The sequence below is a fragment of the Perca flavescens genome, chromosome 11 (genome assembly GCF_004354835.1).
Source record: "Perca flavescens isolate YP-PL-M2 chromosome 11, PFLA_1.0, whole genome shotgun sequence".
Classification (NCBI taxonomy): Eukaryota; Metazoa; Chordata; class Actinopteri; order Perciformes; family Percidae; genus Perca; species Perca flavescens.
The window spans coordinates 21,932,119-21,953,027 of NC_041341.1; the positions used below are offsets into that span (position 1 = coordinate 21,932,119).

Here is a 20,909-nt window from a genome sequence, read left to right on the forward strand (position 1 = left end):
CCCTTTTCACCTTCACAAATCCAGCCTGTTCGGTCTCTTCATCTCTCGCTCCCTCTTGTCCCTCCCTTCATGTCTGTAAATGTACATTTCATCAACACTGTCTTTGATGGGTTTAAAACGGTCATCACAAATCCTCTATCACCTACGGTAGTTGGATAGATTTGTTTTAACTTGAGTGGGGGCTGAGATAATAAAACTCTACGTGGCTATTATAAACTGTATGTCTTTGTTTTACCTCCTATATTTAAGCAATTACGTATAGCCACTTTTCTGCTTCATACAAGTCCAATATTCGGTTTTGAATTATGTGATGAGAATTGTGGAAAATTAGGTTTGAGAGGTAAAAACACTTAATATCTCCATCCTAATCTGTAGTTAAAATCAGAGTACGGCATTTCATATTAGAAAGCTCATTTACACAACTTAAACCTAAATCGTAAAATTGGAGTTAAGCAGCTAAATGATATTTTCAAGATGTGAACTTGAACAACACAAGATTAAACCATACTACCCCCTTCCCATCAACCCATCTTTACACTAAACAGACTGAAGCTGTAACCACTCTAAACAAAGGCAAGATAACCCACAGATGAGTGCCACATGCGAGTGGGGCCACATTGACCACTTAAAGGATTCTCGCCTCTTTGCCAAGTCTCCAGAATACAAAAACTCAGGTTGAGACAAGTTCAGCTACAAAAGGTATCCCCTGCTTTGAAGCACCCCACAGCTGCTGACAAGCATGTTCTCAACATGGTGGGTAGAAGGAGCCCGGGAGGACTGACAATTAGATTCAGCGTAAACACACGCCCATTACCAGCAAGTATAGTGTAAACACACAGTGCAGTTGTAGAGATCTCTACATCGACACAAGGTGGTCAAATACAAGGATGAGGTGGCAAAAACAATCCCCTGCAACCAGTCTGAGCTCACAGACTAACTGCTAGGATCCAGAACGTTCTAGCTATTGTTTTTACTTTATCCTCTTGTCTCCTGTATAACTTCTATTTTTCCAACAGTAACTATTACTCTGCATTTTGTTTTGTTTTTTAAGATTATTTTTTGGGCATTTTTGACAGGACAGCTGAAGACAGGAAAGGGGAGAAAGAGGGGGAATGACATGCAGCAAAGGGCCACTGTTTTGAATCGAACCCCCGGCCGCTGCGGTAAGGACTGATCCCTTTGTACATGGGGCGCACGCTCAACCAGGTGAGCTACCAGATGCCCCATTTTAATATTGTTTCAGAGGTTTAGGTTAAAAGCTGCAGCAGCAGTGTTTTAAGGCTAAGAGGGACAGTCATTCCTGGAGCTCTGTCAGATGTTCAACTATCTTACAAAAGCATCTGACAGTCTAGACAGGAAAGGAATTTTTAAGAGGACGCCCATAGAGACAAATGAAGTTCCCATTATGAGACTGAAATAGTGTGCGAAGAATTGGAATTGCCCAAATGCTTGTAGCACATTTAGCTTGTTAAGGTTGCTACAGAACACAAGTGTTTTGTTCTAAGAGTATTTTAACCAATGGCAAAACAGCTACAACACCAAGATTCATAATATCATTATAAAGAAAAGCTCAAATACAGTTACAACCAGTACCTGGTGACCTCTTGCTCTGGCGTAAGGGCATCATGTAGGACTGTCGTGGCAGGAGAGGTGAGGATGGAAGAGACATGGACACTCCCTTGGCCAGGCTCAATCTGAAAACATCATCCGGGACATTAGGGTGACCACTGCCAGGCCCCTGGAGTTGAGGGTTTCCCTCAGGTGGGAATCTTCTTTGGGCACTGTGGCTGTGGACATCACCTGTTGAGGAGAACCACAAGGTTGTTGTAGAATTTATAAATATCCTCCTATTACCTCATTTACTGACATAAAGACAAACACAGTCCTTAACTTTTTGCTACCTATTTAGGTATGCATGAGCAGTACAAAAACACACTTATGTAGGCTTCTCTTTTTCTCTTACTGGGCTAGTGCTTTTTAGCCGTTTGTTTGAGTTTTCAGGGCTGTAGGAAGTGATACTCTGTGGACTTTTAAACCTGTTTACACCAAAGTGCTACAATGTTGTTAAAACTGAGAATTACTGAACAAAGTAATGCATGTTATATGAATGTACTGCACACAAATCAGCATTATGTGTGAATTCACAATGCTGATTATGAAGGACGTTTAGGGCTCTGCACTGTTTTAAAAACTTAACAAGCAAACATATACTAGAAAATAACGCCAGAGGAAACAAATTCAGCCACCAGAGTACACAATTCTTCCAGTCTCCTAGAAAGTCCATGACCTCAAAAAGAACCGTGGAAGTGGCTTGAACTTTTTATGATTAACAATTTTTATTTAACAATTTTAAAAACACACAAAACACACAATTTGCATTGATAACACCCCCCCCCTCCTAATCACCACACACCCACATTAAAATCAAGAAAAGATGACACAGTAACTACAATATTCAAGACCAAACAACAAAATAGTAACAAAATAGACAAAAAAAAACTATAAACCACATAAACATATGTATAAATGGCAACACCATAAACCCATCATACACATCTCTCCCCAGCACAAAGCTTCTTAGGAAACCTCAAGTACCTTCCCCATTTTCTAGTGTAGACGTTTTCTAGACATTCTTCTTGGAAAACCGTTTGCATGACAACTTTTCAAACACCGCCACCCTAGCCATCTCACAAGCCCGCTCTTGAATTGACAGCACCCCTTCGTTCCTCCATCCTCTTAAAATAATCTTATTTTTAAGGATTTTATTTCATACAGAGACCAGAACCTGCAAAATCTTTTTGTTTGGATAAATAAAGATGACCAAACGGACCGTGAAGCTGACCCAGTTCAAACAATGTACCAAACCATTTACTTTTACTACCATCCTGAGTCTGAACACCAGGAATGTAAAACCTCAGAGGAAACCTTTTATTGCTGCAGAAAGCAACTACGTTCTGACAGGATGCCATTTTTGAGTATATATGCAAACATACATATCATAGCTATCAGGTGAAAATGTGTAAACCAAAAGCCTTTCAGGGGCAAACCAAGTGTAAATACAAATTTAATGACACAGTTTTCGATTTATCAAATGAGTACATGAGTTTTCACACAACTATTAACTTTCTACATATACACATAAACATACACACATACATATAGGGCTATACACACACACACACACACACACACACACACACACACACACACACACACACACACACACACACACACACACACACACACACACACACACACACACACACACACACACACACACACACACACACACACACACAGGACTGCCACCTCTTAGTCGCCACCTCTTAGTCGATTAGTCGACTAATCGGTCGTTTTGGTCTTAGTCGACTAAGATTTCTTTAGTCGATTAGTCATTTTTTTATGCTTATTCATGCTTAATTACTCATTTCCAAGAAACTTCTGAGCACATTTATGGTAAACACAAGATTTAAAGTGGTGCTTTTGCAGGATTAATTGTGGAGAAAAGTGTTAGTCGACAAAGAATTGCTTTAGTCCAGATATATATATATATATATATATATATATATATATATATATATATATATATACACACACACACACACACACAAATAGATACATACATACAGTATGCAAGTATGTTACACAGGCAGGTGCCACAGGCTTGCAGAGAAAATCAGCTTACACAGCAGGGATAATGGTGGATTTCAGAATATAGTAGAGTGGTCCCTTACTGAGATTTCCTGTAATAATTTGAACATAACTAAAATATTGAACATGCATCTAGTTTCTCCCGTTTCAATGGAACAAAGCTTCTAAGAAATCCTCAAACTTAATTTACGATGATACACTCACATGATATACTCCACTCAGTACAACATCTATCCAATGCACCTTTTGCAATAAAGTGTCTTATTTGAGCTGTTAATACACTGCCCTTTTTTGTTGCTTTTACTGTACCTGCCCTGTTTGCAAACACTGCTGCATCTGCCACTGCCTCTACTCAATGTTACATTAGGCTCTGTTTCCCCCGAGGGAAAGTTTACTGTCATCATTCCTCAATCTCCACTTTGCTGAGCTTTTTGTATGTCTGCAACGGTTGATGAAGACCCTAATAGATGCCAAATATTAACTTAGTTCATGCTCTGTGTTCGCAAAATAAAATGTAAGTTGGCTAACTGACATATGATTACGGGAATTAAAATGTCCTTGCATGTGAAAGAATGTTTGCTGATTCGAAGGGGAAAAACATTCTGTCAGATACATTTTTGACCACCCAGTATGGTTTTGCTGTCAACATTTTGTTTAATGGTGGAAACAATATATTATAATATATTTACTGTAATTATGTACTATGCCAGAAAGAAATGCCAAACATAAGTCTCTTTTTTAGGTTGCTAGGGAGATAAACAAACATGACTGGTAGAGGTGGGAAAAAAGCAGAAGAGACCTGGATACTTGAAAATACAGGGCCACATAATATGTATTTAAACCCAGGGTCATGGGCCAATGAGTATTTTCTCATGACATCAGGGCACCTGAGAAGGACATCCAGTTAGTGAAGCAAGGCTGTGTCATTGACCACTGAGTTAAGATAACATTCACTAAGCACACTGGCTGTCTGTTCCTTGCTAAGTATTTGTAGTTACTATGGACAAAAATGTGTCATCAAACTCATTTAATAAAGTCGCTCATTCACAGGTGTCATTCATCTTCATCGAATCTCTATCCATATTCCTTTCCTCAATCACTGCAAGAATACAGCAGAATGTTGATCAGTCCTAACTTGGAAAACAATCACCTCCCCAGCAACTAGGCTCATAGATGTTTGACATAACATGATGCTTATTTTGAAGATTACTGGATTAGACACAATTGTCACAGTTTGTTGCTTAGACAGAAGAAATCCATTACAGTGAGTCGTTTCAAAAAGTGAATAGAACTAAATCTGAGTAGCTGTAAAAAAAATGTTTTTATAATAATAGTAATAATCCTACCCTGGTATTCAGGATGCAGTACTTTGAAGTGTCACGTAAACTCAAAGTCCAATGTATGTCAATCAACACTGAGCCGCTTGAAAAGCTCAAATTGCAAATTACATGTCACTCCCTGACCACTCACAACAGTTTCTAGTAGCTGCATCAACCTTACAGGGCTATGGCGTGAGGGAGAAAACCTCACCTGTGGGGGAAGAAAAAAAAATCTTTTTTACCTTGTACATTTGCCTAATAAACCAACATAGGAATTAACAACTGTACTGCCCCTTGTCGACTAATCTCTCAAACACAATTATGATAAGTTTAGGAATCAACAAGACATCCACATTTCATAATCCCTCTCATCTTTATCAAAGTGGGGGTACAAGCATACTTTGTTGTTTCCCATGCAAAAACACCATGGTGTCATTATAATCTCAAAGGGAAAAAAGGCTGTTAAACTGGTTGTGGTGGTTTGCAATACAATCCAGTTGTCCAGATATCTGCTAGCGTGCAATATAAGCCAGCAAGATTTCTCTCAGCCCGACACTTAATCATGTGTGCTTTCAGGACAGCTATAGTTCACTTTCTCTGCTGCTTACATCTAGAACTAGATATTCCCTACATTTTTCTGTCTCACCTATTGAGATACTACTCTCCTCATGAAAATGGCTCACCACAGTCCCTACAGATGACTTACTCAGGGCTTGCGAATGACTTAACCTGGCTTCTAGTTTGCTCAGTGGAGTCCAAGCCCTAGATGGAAAAAACTGGTTTTGCTTTACTGAGAACCAAACCTGAATGGAAAGACCATTCTAGCGAGGGAGCCAGCAAACGGCAAAGTCATCTATTATGTGGCATCAAAGTTGCCCACTCATCACGGCCACAAATTAAAATGCATGAATTATCAACCTCAAGATAACATGTAGTACCTAACTAATAATACAGACCATATGTCAGCAGAGCCAGCTAAATCAGAACTGCAGATGTGGTGAACCACAGAAATGACGATTAGCTGCTAGCTAGCTAGTTCTGTTTTCAGGATTGTGCAGCTAGGGGAGACTTCAGCAGATTAACTCTGACGCCTGTCTGCAGCCAGAGGCTTGTAGAAATCACTGAAGACTCAACTACAAGAGGCAAGCTACTATTAGCATCCTGCTTCTCTCCTCAGGGAAACGAGTGTTTTTGTTGGTCTGCCGGGCTAATCAGAAACAGAGACCAATTTTCTCCACGCCTCCAGCTCACCACAGGGGACCAAAAGCTGGTCTGTGTTTTAAAGGGCTCCTTAACAAAGAAGAATGCCAGAGACAGGAAACAGAAAAGTTGCAATGACACCTCTGCATGTCTTCAAATATGGAAAAACATGTGAATGACCCAAAGGTCATGCAGAACATTACTGCATCCACATTAATATTGACACTTTTAATGGTCGTTAGGGAAGTATGTGCCTGGCTGTGGGTTAGATATACAAATATTGAAGATATGATGCAGGGAATCTAAGTTAATTTATCTCTGTGGTAAGCATTTACCACAAGGGTTTCCCTTAGGTGTGAGATTGGGGTTTTTAATAACTAAATGAATTGATCAGAAATTAATGACATTGTATTTTGGGGCACATTGGTGGTCCTACAGTTTAGGTACAGTTTGGTCCCATGTACCACAACATCCCAAGTTGGTGTCAGCCAGGGATCTTTATCTTGCGTGTTATTTCCGATCTCTCCCTCCCATAATTTCCTGTCATAGCTATACTTTAACTCCTGAATAAAGGCATAACATTTCAAAACAAATATTTAAAAAAATATATTTTAACAATACATGCACACTATCTGTACAAAATGACAATGATAAAGCCCATATGTGTGGGATTTGAAGACTGAAGAATTTTATTTAACTGCAGATAATATACTGGGAGAAAACATCTGGAATGGTACACTTCTGCCTTGTCAAACTAGTCTAAGTAGACCAATTTCTGTGACAGCAGCACTAGCGCTCCATTTGTGTGCAACCTGACACTTAATGAATACATTTAAGATATCATAATGGAATTGTTATTATTTGTGATTCTGTGGTAAGCATAATAATTGTTGCAGTGTGACACAGAAGCCCTTATGTAGGAGAAACACTCTACAACTATACCTATGTTTTACAAAACTAAGCTACATTGGGTAACTTTTTTTGTGGCATTTTAGGCTTTTATTAGATAGGACAGCTGTAGACATGAAAGGGGAGAGAGAGAGGGAACGACATGCAGTAAAGGGCCGCAGGTTGGAAAAAAACCCCGCGGCCACTGCGTCAAGGACTAAGCCTCTGTATATAGGCGCACGCTCTACCAGGTGAGCTACCCAAGCGTAGTGCATGCTAAAGAGATTATGACAAAGTTATAATTTTGGTTGATGGTTCTGAAAACAAGAGGCGCCACATAAAAGCTGGCCATCCAAGTTCTGGTGAATAGGCTGCAGTGTGTCACGGTGACTGCTCTGCCATCTGACCAACACTTTATAACGTAGAGGGACACAAGGACAGAAACTTGCCAGTGCTATTTCAGCTACTTTCCTAAACCCTGGTTGGGGCAAGGCCTGCAATTTCAGCCCCTGCTGTGGTCAAGAAAATCAACCCTTTCTAATTATACAGTGCTGCTCTAAGATGATGTAAAAATGATTACAGTCCCTTGCATGCTCTTTCCTCCTGATCAAAGTGAAGGGCAAGACACTATGAGGACATAGCCAACCCATTAAAAACAGTTCAATATTATTTCAAGACTGATTTAGAAAAATAAACATTAGACTACAAATCGATTATTACAGTATTATAGTCAATCTTAAAAGCTTATTTTAACCAATGTTCCATCTCATTGGCTCCTACATCTGCAGTAATATCCTAAAGCTGGAAATGCTGTAATTTGAATTAAAACTCCATAAAATGGAAGTATAAAATTGTAACTGACTGAATGCTGATGAGGGTATCTTCAATGTTTGAAACTTCAAAAAAAAAAAAAATCATATTTTTTTGAAAATGAATTTCACTCTTCTGCATTCGGATTACACTATGTAATGGTATTATAATATAATAATGTAGTGAATGGTTGTCCTGTAGAGCATTTACTCAGGCTACATTGGAAAGTGACCGTCCTCATCAAATAAAAGTCAACCACAATGAATTTATTTTATCATACACAGGCCTAAACATCCTCCTTTTTCCCTTGCTAGCATAAGCACTGTTCACGTTGAATGTGGTATAAATTTGGATGAGTCTTCTGCCTCTCAAGTAAATCTGTGCAATGGAATGTGATCTGTCACTCCCCCCTGAAAGACACAGATCCTCTCCATTGTCCAAAAGGACATGAACTGTCCAGTAGATTAATCTAACCTTTAGGTAAACTATATGGGTTTACGCCAGTCTCTCAAAATCTCAAAGGCAGTGTACAAAATAACAGAAACACATTGCAATACAGCAGTTCTGCCCCAAATATGGCTGTGTTTGGCACCTCAGTGTTAAATAAGTATTGTGCACATAGTGTCAAGGAGTAAGTTGTCCCCCAACTCTCAAGCGTAGATTTGTGCATGATCGCATGCCTGGCTCATACCAGACGCGCATTTCTCTGCGCCGGTCGCAAGGCGATCCTTCTCCTCTCCACTCTACAGCATGGCTCTCGCTGTAGACACAGCTGAGAAGTCAAGACAGCCAAAATCACCATAAACCTGGGTGTTTTATCTTGAAATTTGTTTTATTTTGTAAAGTATCTGGCTGCACTGTGACCTTCCTGCCTGCGATTACCCGTCATTCGCATTACCTGATGCAGTGTATTTCTGGCGTCACATGGCCAAACATCTTTTTATTTCTGTTAGGTGGGTCTGTCTGTTTCGCTTTCTTTTTCTCTGGGGAGTCAGTTAAATTACATTGGAACACTAATAAAATAGCATTCATTATCACAGAAAACTTGTCACAAAAGTTGAACAATGGCAGCCTTTGTCTACCCCAAGAGGAGTGAAGGGTAGGAGGCTTAGCCGACGCACATTGATCTATTGACCCACATCACTATGCCTGTAAGAATAGGAAGTCAGAATTCAAAATGCAAGACTATGTCTCCAAAAATTAAGATATAAGCCAAAGACAGAATAACTAAATTAGCAGAAAGGAACAGTGTTGTTTCTGTTTGTCCATTGCCTGTAGAATTTATGGCAAACCACTTGGCTCGCCACAAAGAATACTATTTACAGTGCAAACTCTGTTTGCAAAAGCTGGTTGTACTAGAAAAGTATATTTAAACAATATGATTCATGATACCATTCTACTTTCTCTCCATAAGAATGTACTGTACACACACACACACACACACACACACAAACACACGTGCACATACACAAATACTCCATTAGCTCTCTCACTTGTTAATTTTGTGGACCACAGAGAAAATGAAGAAAGGCTATAATTAATTCAGATTCTTTCAGTTGACACACAAAGCACGATGACCATAGGACAATCCACCAAAGGGGGAATTCTCCCGCTAGACTGAGTGCCAATGTGGATTCCCTGTGTACTTCCGAGACCAGGGTGACAGTCTCACAAAAGCTGTCATGGTTAACACACAGCAACCCACAGAGAGGAGAGAGAGCCAGACAACAAGGACTACAGCGTGGGGGAAGGTATTCAGTACAAGTAGTCTATGATGATGAAGGACAAATTAGATCTAATATGATAATAAGATGCAAATCCGTCCGGTTAAAAAATTCTCTAAATCATTTACGACATTAAAAAAAGAATACACATTTCTGTTAATCAAAGCCATACAAACAGTCTGTGAAAGGGGCATTAGTGTTTTTCCCATGAGGGCATTCTAATTTCATGACCACTTTACTAAGTCAGTAGTAGCCATAGGAACAGTCAAAATACTGTATAAGACAGCCTGACAAAATGCTGTAAAACCTCTCCGAAAAGCTTTTAGTAGCTTACTGGGGGTTCCCCATTTCACGCGGCTTATATATGATCATTGTACCTTATGAGATTGTGTTTAATGATACATTGAAGACGTGTGAAATAAACGTGACTAAATAGACTGGTGTAAGTGATAAATAATAAAACTGAGTGTGTTAGCTCTCTTTCAACACATTTGTCACACTTTTTGTTTGTTGTATAACATCATTGCCCACCTGGCTTCATTTCTGGTGCAGAATTAAGAATATAAGGAATAAAAGTCAACCAATGTGACATCTCTTCCTTGAAGCATTTATTGTATGTTAAGTATATTAAAAGACTGCTCCACATTCCTCCTGTGGGCTATTTTTCTACCATCGAAATGTCAATTTTGTCCGAAATAATCAAATTCCATTAACTCTTCAAGTGTCCAGATTAACTCATACTGGTTTCAAATGATTACTCATCTATGCTGGTGGCCCCTGAGGAGAGAAAACAACTCAAGACAGGGTCTTTAGTTTTAGCTTGTCAGAAACAGGAACAGTTCCTGCAGCTCTGAAACCCTCAACTCAAATTAATATGTACTTGATAATGAGTACAAATTAGCTGCTTCATGCAAAAGCTAAGATGCTGTAGGCAAAGCAAGACTGCAGAATGTTCTGAATCCAAAGCACTAAGATTCTGTCTGTCTCTCTCTTCCCCTCTGATGCACACTCTGCAGTGGCCTGAGCGCTGGAATGCCTTTCCCACTGGCCCCAGGGGAAGGGAGGCTGACAGGGAGGGGTATGTGTGTGTCTTGGGGAGAATAAGTAGAGGAGGAGAAGGATACCACTGGGCAGGCACCATGACATTTTACATTCCTCTTCATAAATCACCAATTTAAGTGGGTATGGAAAAAGAAAAGATGAGCCAGGCAGTATCTTTACCATGTTTTATTTCAAGATATGTGACAGGGAAGCAGTAGGAAGGCCAATAAGTGAGAGGAGAAACACTGTGTATAACTTAATACTTTATAGTAAAAAAAGAAGCCAATTAAGCAGATTTTAATTAGACCATTCTCACAAAGTAAGAGGATATTTCTAATTTCTAACAATGAACGGATTGATCTACCTGAGAAAAGTCTATGCAGAAAAGAGCAGTCGTGCTATAATCGTGAAAACACACAATCCTATCCTTTTATTGCACACATTTGGTCAGTCCTACATAGACTAGAGTATAATGATGGCGAGATCTTGCAAAGCTACTATGTGTATGTTCACACCATCAATCAGTCTCAAGGCCGCTGCAGAGTCAAAGTTAAACAAAATGCAGGAGGAGCATTACTGTATTTCTACGTACCACAAAAATGCCGCATCGAAAGAGGTCGAGTGTAGGTACACTAACATGGGAAATAATTGTGCTGTCAAGAGTAAAAACAGCCACACCTGCAGTTTTCTAGTTAGAGAACTAGAATATAGAAAAAGTCCACCAAATGATGCTGACCAGGTGCTACTGCTAGTTATATCACCTAACAACAAAAAAAATCAACTACACCATTTTAGGTTTGCATATTGTAGACAAAGGACAATAGCACACAAATGCAAATTTCTGACCATCAGTGAAAATCTAAATGAACCAAGTGGCCATGTTGAATTGCCAAGGGCTTGGCCTTGTTTCATCAGAGATTTGGAATAAATTAAGGCAGATCCACTGTTGACAGTCCTGGCTGGAGAGTTATTGATATTCATGCTAGCAGTATTGTGTGTGAGGTCCCAGTATGAATCTCTCTCTGCATGCCTCCTCAGTACCAGACTCTAGGCAAGTGGGGCACACTGTTCACTCCCGCACTAAAGAGAAAATACACCCCATCACCTCCTATCCATTCTTGTCTAACACCACTTATCATAATCAAAGTCCTTTGAGTGGTCAAAGGGAGTCAGCTGTCTGTGCTTCAACACTCTTCAACTAAGTTAAAAGTACCTGGCATACGATTTGACATTCTATACATACCTGAGTGCATACCTACAACAATTGAGAGACCTTGTAAAGAAGGGCTAATACAGTGGCACTCAGCGTTAAAGACACAATCCATCTATTTGTAGTATCTCTGATCAAACGTCTAGGCACATAAGGTTGATGTATTAACACAATGACAAAGTCTTTATTTGGAATAAAAAGGACTGCTACGTTGTCTCTTTTTATTGCTGTTGAGGATCATCTGCAATGCTTCAACAGTGAAACTATAAAATGTCTCACATGGGTTTTACATGGGGTTAATTACATCAACGTCCTCTACAAACAGCTGGTCCAGTCTAAGCAAAGGACAGATGGATGATAAATTACCGAGCAACTTGTCCATAATATGATAAATCATTTAACAGTGCGAACACAGCGCTGGGGCCACTGTGCTACAAAGTGGAGGAGTCAATACAGCCAGATGAGAAGTGGTTCAGCAGTCCCACATTCTCAGATTTCTCTCAACCTTGGAGCCTTCAACTTCCAATTTTTTATTCCTATGTGTTAACAATATGGATAAAGCAGCACTGAGGCAGAAATGGAGATTATTTCCAGGCAAAGGTGCAATGCGATCGGGAGTCCTATGTCACCATGGAGATCTGGTTTAACAACAGATTTGGATTGCCATTAGCACAGATCATTAGGCAGAGCTTCTGATGGGGCCAGGTGAGGTCATGAGAACGCCATGAACCCCTGGACAACAGCTTGTTCGGTAATGCTAAATGGACGAGGATGTTGCAAAATGGCTGTCCAATCCTTCCAAAGAGCCTAATCCCATAAGCAAACAAGGACCAGGGAAAATCTTGCAGCTTTGTACCATCTTTGAAAATCTTTGTTAATTGTGAATCCATGTGAGTTTAGCATCAATCACATTCACCTCATTTCATGCACCTAGAGGGTTGATAAGAACTTCTTTTTCAATTCAATTAGCAAGTGAATGTTATCCTGATTTGTGAATTTCATGATTAATAATGTCCAAAAAAGCAACTCCAGCAGAATGCACCCCAGTTTCTATCCTGCTCTAACCACTTTTGTTAGGCATTAGTACGCTTCACCAATAGAGTTTGGGAAGAAAAAAAAGAATCATCTTGAAATTCCATCTTTAAAATAATGGATATAAATATGAAGAGGAAGAACTCCGCGCAAACTGCTCCGCTTTGCAATAAGCACTATCCTCTGGCCCTTTGAGGGTGGGCACAAAGGAACTGAGGTCATTAGTTCAGCTTGTCTCAAACCCTCCTGAGCTAAGGATGGCAAGACATTCATCTGCAGGCACAATTACCAAAAAAAAAAAAAAAAAAAAAAAAAGTCTCTGTGTTCAGAAATGCAGAACAGAGCAGTGCAGAGCAGAGTATGATAGAGGAGAGAAAAAGGGGCCCTGAAGCCCAAGACTGAACAGAGGTCTGACACACACACAAAAACCCAAACCTCAGAATTCTTGGAAAAAATATCAAAGTCAACTACAGAGAAGTATGGCAATGAACAGCTAGTACTTTGTACATCCTATAGGTGACAGTGTAGTATTCTGCAAAGAAAGAGACACTTCAAGAGCTCATTTAGATAACAGACAAAGGATGTTAACGGTATGAAAGCAAAGCGGAAAATCAGACAGTAGGAATGCGTCTGCCCAGGAAGGTCACGCTGTAATTAGAAAAACCAGTGGCCTGCTGAACTCTCTAGCCAATGAACTGCCTGGACAGCCACTATCGCCACCTCAAAGACCATCTAACACCCTGGCGTGTTAACTGATAAACTGTTTTTCCTCCTCTTTGAAGTAGCAAAAACTATTCGCGCGTGGATGGGGGTTGGGATAAGGAGAGCTATGACTGGTGTTGGTGTGTTGCTGTGCTGTAGATGACATCACCCCCTGCTTCCATCAAGTCTTCATGTATTTGTTTGGCTTCTTATCTGTTGCTGTGCACATACTTCCAAGGTCACAGGCACCATCGATGCTTGAAGTGAATGAGAGCCAAATTAGGGTAATGGAGATTGGTCACCGGCTGCTAAAGCAGACAGTGCAGTGTGCCTCTGGGAACCATAGAAGCATTTTCCAAATTCCTCCCAGTGAGAAGCCACTGGACAGGAAGAGCAGTGTCAAATTTGACCATTAGCATGTGCATTTAGCTCTCCTGCATGTGTTGATGGTTGAATATCACCCAAAACAAATGGACCATGGGATGCAAATTATAGTTCAAATGAAAAATTGCATTCATCGACACTTAAATGAGCCATAACAGCAGTTTTAGGTACAGTGGAATTCTCCAGCCACTTTAAATGTAATATTACCAGTTATAATCTGAAAAAAAAATCTGAAAAAAAATCTAAAGTAATCAGTAATCTGGAGTTATAAACAGACATATGCGGAGATTCTACAGCTAGTACGTGACCAAAGTGCTTGTGCTTTGTGTGCAGTAATTCTACAGTTTGTTTAACAGAGTGATTGCTGCTGGGCAGAGATGGCAAAAGTACTCACTTCTCGTACTCAAGTAGAAGTACAGATACTTGTGTTAAAAAATACTCTGGTAAAAGTAGAAGTACTGATTTCATTTATTTACTCAAGTAAAAGTAACAAAGTACAAGCTTGGAAATGTACTTAAAGTATAAAAGTAAAAGTAGCCTTGCAAATTTTTAATGCAGAGCTACCTGGACCAAACACATTACTAGAGTGCAAGCTGAGAAACTTCAGTGGGGAAAAAAGGCTCTTTATATGCCACTGCCTACATTTTAAATGGATGTCTGACAATAGGCCTAAATCATCACATATATGATTATTGTGAGAGAGACTGGGACTCCAGGTTAATAAGATTCTGACTGAGTAGCATGATATGAATTCAGTTGTGATTCTGTGAGAATTCACAGATCCAGTTTCTCTTTTTTAATCTTCCCCTTAACATTTAAAGGAATCTATATGTTAGTGTTTGCTCAAATATGGCTTCTGGAAAGAAAATAAAGGATTTAATTTAAATTAAACTAAATTAATTAAGAAGTTTCCCATACTTTAAGAGTTATGCAGCACATTCGCCAGGAGTCATTCTTGATGCCTAAACATCTCTTAGATAAGGCCAAGGATGATTGAGAATGTCTTGCTGCTTGTCTGCCCAAAATCTGGGATCTCTGTTATTTGAAACTTGTTCATGAGGACTAGATTAGGATTGTATTTAAAGCTGATTCTGGTTTCCAACTTCGCCCCAGGTGTGTCTGTTAAAACACGGACGGAGACAACTTCTCTCTTTTGATGCTTTATTAAGATCAAGCAACGTGCAACCTAGCTAACAGGTGAACACAAACAACAAAATTACTAGCTAACTTACTTTACATTTGCAAGAATTATAGACCAATAGAACAGGCTTAAATGAACCGACAACATAAGTTATACGACTTACAGTTCTCAAGGACGCACACACACGATTTGATTATCCTCCGGACAGCTAGTGTCTTTTTCTTTTCTCTCACTTTTTTCTCTGTGTGGCGCGCGGGTCCGCTCGCGGTGTGAGGCGCGTGTCTGCACTATTTTCTGACATGCACTCACAATCACTCCCGATAGATGACCTTTTGTAGAAAACTAAAGTAACGAGCCAATTTTCTAAAATGTAAGGAGTAGAAAGTACCGATATTCGTGTTAAAATGTAAGGAGTAAAAGTAAGAAGTCGTCACAAAAATAAATAGTAAAGTAAAAATATCTGAAAAATCTACTTGAGTACAGTAACAAAGTATTTGTACTTTGTTACTTCCCATCTCTGCTGCTGGGACAAAACTGTTTAAATATTGTAGTTCTACAACCAGATAAAATAATGTCATCATGGTGTTGTCTACATGAAAATGGTACAATTTTCTCAAGCAGTATAGACGCTGTTGTCCTTTTATACAGACAGCTTCACAATTCTCCTGGAAATTTAATTTAGAGTCAATAATTGTCCCTAGATATCTATAGGATTCTACTTGATCCACTAGTTGACAATTTATAGCTGTGGCCTCATATCGTGGAGTTTTACCAAAATCAATGTACATATCCTTTGTTTTGGATATGTTCAATTGAAGGTGTGACTCCTCACACCACTGGACAAAGTCCTCAATTATTGGTCCATGGCCTCTGTCATTTTTATGGAGCAGGCTCACTATGACGGAGTCATCCGCATACTTAATGATGGTCCTATTTACCTATTTGCTCTGACACGTTTGTATAGGATGAACAGGAGGGGTGAAAGTACGCACCCCTGAGGTGAGCCTGTGGAGGAGCAAAGGTGACCAGACCAGTGTCCTGTTTGTTAAAAAATCCAAAATCCAACCAACAAGATTAGGACAAAAATCTAATTGTTCAACAAGGCAAGACAAGTGTGGATGAGATCAAAGCGGCAGTAAAGGTTCTTGTAGGTCGAAAAAAAGGGCTGAGCGATTTTGGAAAATAATCTAAATATGATTTGTTTTAACCAATATTGCGATTTAAAATGTGATTATTTTTTAAGCTCTTTAGCGGTCGTATTATTCAACAAAGACAAACAATAAATCATTGTATAGTATGACCATAACAACATGATATTAGACAGATTAAACATAAACTATGCTTTCCTGTAGCCCAGGCCTGTATGTTATTATATTAATGAAATTAGGTGATGCATACATTTATATGAATGACATATTATTTATTTTATAAACTACTACTATTATTTAGTTATTGCTAATGAAATTAATCATTCAGCCCTAGTGAAAAATGTTAACTGCTCTTAGCAACCATAAGCAAGACAAATAAGTCACTGGCTACTGATTAGTAAGGGCAAATTAACAACCCCACCAAAAAAGAAAAACTGAAAAAGGAAGTGAAATAGCAATAGCAATTCAGTCTGATAACGAGGCTAGACTTTAACAACTGATTTTGTAATGTAATGCGGCCTTCAAGTGGAACTTGTGGGTCATATTTTTGACATGTGACTTTAATTGTTCTGTGCATTCAAATTGTAAGAACACAATTGCTATGCCACTGGCAACAGCAAATGATGTAGCCTTAGTCCCTTTTCAAAAATAATAATTTTGTGTTTTTCAATGTTATGCAAATAAACTAGAAACGTTTTCCTGTGAACATGTTAAACAAAAATGACCATAAGAGCATTGTACTGTATCAGTACAATTAGTTCAGGCAGCATTAACACATTTGAGGATTGTTTGGCAACCAAAGGTACATTTTGATGCATGGATATTTTTTAAACAGTGAGACTGGCCGACCAGGTTCATTGCTTCCCCCATGAGCCCTTAGTTTGCTTTTTAGAAGGAGAAACAGGGAGTGTCTAGTGTGGATACACCTGAGGTGTGTGGGGTGTGTGTGTGTGTGTGTGTGTGTGTGTGTGTGTGTCTGTTTGTACATGAATGCATGTGTAAGTGAAAGATGTGGTTTGAGCTACGCCCTGCTAATCGTTGCCTGCTGGCTGCACAGTGCTTTGATAGCCGCGTAGGTCTGTGCACTCAATGGTCTCCTTTGTAGATCAGGTGCATTCTTTTCTCCACCATCTTAAATCCTACCATAACTGTCTGGGCATGGAAATCTAGACAAACATGACTGGGAGGAAAAATAGCAAACATGGGCCAAAAAGCCATTTCACAACTTTCAGCACAGTTTTATTTTAATTAAAGTTACAAGAAGGGCATATGATGGTAACCTAGACATAACCCTAGAGGTGTTTTAAGTGATTTAAAGATATATTTGTTACAAAATACTTAAACTTAAAAGCTCAAGTGGTGATCTAAAAGCAACCATGATTTTCTTGCCGTACTTAAGTGTTTTCCATAAGGAAAACCATGAGCTGATGATAAAGGAGTCAGTGGTTCTGGTCTGAGCCCTAGTTATTATGGTTAATCAAAGGATGTTAATAATGTTTCTTGAGGTTGCTTGCCTCTTGCTGTCTCTGTCGCACTCTGTGTGTGTGTGTGTGTGTGTGTGTGTGTGTGTGTGTGTGTGTGTGTGTGTGTGTGTGTGTGTGTGTGTGTGTGTGTGTGTGTGTGTGTGTGTGTGTGTCATAACATGGATTCTGTCTTCCTGTCCTGCACAGGTCACATAGTGTATGTAATCTGTGGTCTAGACATCCTGTGGTTGACTGTGTGCATCTCGTTTGTCCGTCTGTCTGTCTGTCTGTCTGTCTTGGTTCAGCAGTCGCAACTTTTAATTTTCTCTATGCTTTAGTATAACATTTGTTAAGTACATGAACACTGCCTTTCACTGACTAAATGCTTCCTCTACTGTTGTTACCATACAAAAGTTTCATCCAGAAACTACACCAGAAATACATCATGCATTCCTAATTCACCTGGAGCACACTCTTTGTGTAAGCGCAGTTTTCCTAATCTTTTTTTTTTTTTACTTCTACCCACAAAGGAAGAACATAGTGAAGGATTTTTCTTTTAGCTCCCTTAAAAGCCACAGGACAAGGAGGGAGCGTGTCTCAAAATGGCTGCGGTAGATATGGCTAGAGAGGAGGCTGCCACCCAGCTGTTCACAGAAAAGAACCAGGCTAACATAGGCAGTTTGACATTAGAAACTGTGGGCAGCCTCTGTACTGAGTAGTGTTTGTTAATGTCTGAGGGGATGGTCGACCACCATGTATATGTCAGTGAGAGAGTTCGCTTTAATCCTGCACCCTAGTTTAGTGCTTTCCATTAGTAATGTAGGAAGGCAGCACCTCAGACCAGGAACAAAGTTCTTCAAAAGAAACCTTCGTCACCCATATTAGTAACATGAAGCACATCCTTTGGCTTCAGAAAAAAAGTTATCATCTAACCCACAAAGTGGCTGGCACACATTTGAGAGACCAAAGGGTGAGAAAATAATTGTAGGGCAAAAGCAAGCCTGTTCAGTGTTTTAGTATCTACCTAATGCTGCTGTCCTCAAAAAACAGCCTGTGGTTAATTCTGACTCACATATGAACAAAGTTAAAAAAAAAACTTTTCCATTTCTGCCCACAATACAACTGCTAGATTATTCCTGGGTAACAAATGTTTGTGAGAAAATCTATTTTGGCAGCACTAACTGTTAAAAGCTAGCTTTTTTTGAGACAAAACTTTGAACAACTGTCCATCAAAAGCTCTTTTTTGTTTGGACAAATAACAGACCACCTGTGGTTATTGTAGATTCTTCACATAACAGTAAAAATTCCACATGTTAAACCCCCAAGGGCAGCTGACAGAGAAAGAATATAGACAACAGGAAAGGAATCCCTGCAATAACAGCTGCAATATGTAACTGTATCACCACAGAGAGGGAATATACAATATAGAAAGCAAAAGAGAGATCACAGAATTCTGCATGGTCAGCTGCCTTCTAAACCACAATAAACAATAACATAACAGCAGAAACTACTGCTGAAAAAAATATTATTGGCCTTATCAACACCTCACTGCGGGCTCAATAAAAACTTAACAGTATACACTTTACAAAGAAAGTATTTATTGCAGGGATATTGAGTCCACCCCCTGAAGAAAATTCAGTATGCACTGCAGGTTCAACCTACGAACTCTATCATCACTGTGGTGCTTCAAATTTCAAGAACTATTTGAATGCCTACAAACAAAACAAAATCCTGCTTTGTAACTAATTTGCTGTTGTCTGACCCTACGCAACAAATCACTGTTTAAGGTCAAACACCCAAGAAACTCACAGAAACTGCAGAGACAGCATGTACCAGTCACCACCACAGCTGAGGCAACAGAGTGCAGTGCTTAATAGTCTCTCTCAGTCACACACACACACACACACACACACACACACACACACACACACACACACAAAATATACCTCTTCTAAATGAGGTTCTCCTAATCAGAAATTGACTCTTTAAAAATGTCTTTACAGACTTAAAAATTCTGCAAGGCAGCAAATCTGTAACACAATCTTGTCTTTTGTAAGATATAAGTTAAGTTACCACATGCTCACTCTTCAGCTGTAAGCCGTGCTGCATTTAAAAGGAACAAAGAAATGGCACTTTTCAAAAGGGGACTTTGGTGCAGAGGCAGTTTTTATTAAAAAGGCGATCAGGCATCCATGTAAATAAAAATTTGCCGGCATAAGATTTGTACCAATGCTTTGCTCCTCTCTTCAAAATCTGTCTTATGTCAATGCTGTCAAAATGCCATACAGAACAACTATTGTCCCAGTAGATACACTGCTGGGAAATTAAATCAGGCCAGGCTAGGGATGGCATCCATTTTCTGTGCTTGCAGGTCAACAACAGGACTGCTGCCTCCCATGAAAATGAGAAAATGGTGTATTAATGTGGCTTCTGTCTCCATACTGCCAAAGAAACTACAAAAAGCCTTCCAACTGGTGGATGTATATATCTGTCTGTGTTCACATGGCATGTGTGTGTGTGTGTGTGTGTGTGTGTGTGTGTGTGTGTGTGTGTGTGTGTGTGTGTGTGTGTGTGTGTGTGTGTGTGTGTGTGTTGGATGGATGAATAAATCAGCCTCAAAGAGTGCTTGGCAAAGCATGCTAGTGTGATTAACACTGTGTCACCCACAACAGACAGACAACTGTCTGGCAGCTGGCCAAGCGGCCGAGCTCATCGAGTAGTAAGTTCAAGTTGGGGGGCCTTCAGAGACATTACCACACTGGCCCAGACTCACAGACTCACAGACTTTGGTGCGCGTTCTTACGAAATTCGTAAGGGCTGTCCCAATGTCAAATTTCAAAGGGCGTGAGGGTTTGAGTACACATTTACCGAGCCCTTTCCATGAGTCTGCATCGATCCAGACTTCACCAAAGGGAATTACCCACAATTCAAAGCGTTGTGACGTTTACCGCGGAGACCATAGGGAAATCCGGAAATTACAAAAGGTAAACAACAGCACGACGCACAACCACGGAACACAGACCAACCTGTTGTCCAGCTTGTAAAACAAGAGTTTGAAAAAATTTGGAATTAGGGAGGGCGTCTCCTGTGCAGTGTGGAAAGCAACAAACTTAAAATGAAAATTCCCAAACCGGCAAGTGTCAGCAACATCTTTGTTATTAAACGTCACCAAGGTAACATGTGATCTCGTGAAGCG

The 20,909-nt window shown here is 39.7% G+C and overlaps 1 protein-coding gene across 1 annotated transcript in view; it reads right to left on the reverse strand.

Annotated features, from left to right (window-relative positions):
* Positions 1 to 20,909, reverse strand: part of tanc1b (tetratricopeptide repeat, ankyrin repeat and coiled-coil containing 1b) — a 100,635-nt gene that overhangs the window by 63,964 nt on the left and 15,762 nt on the right. The window contains 1 exon segment of the mRNA XM_028590452.1: positions 1,594 to 1,800. Within this exon segment, the coding sequence (XP_028446253.1) occupies positions 1,594 to 1,800 (207 nt within the window).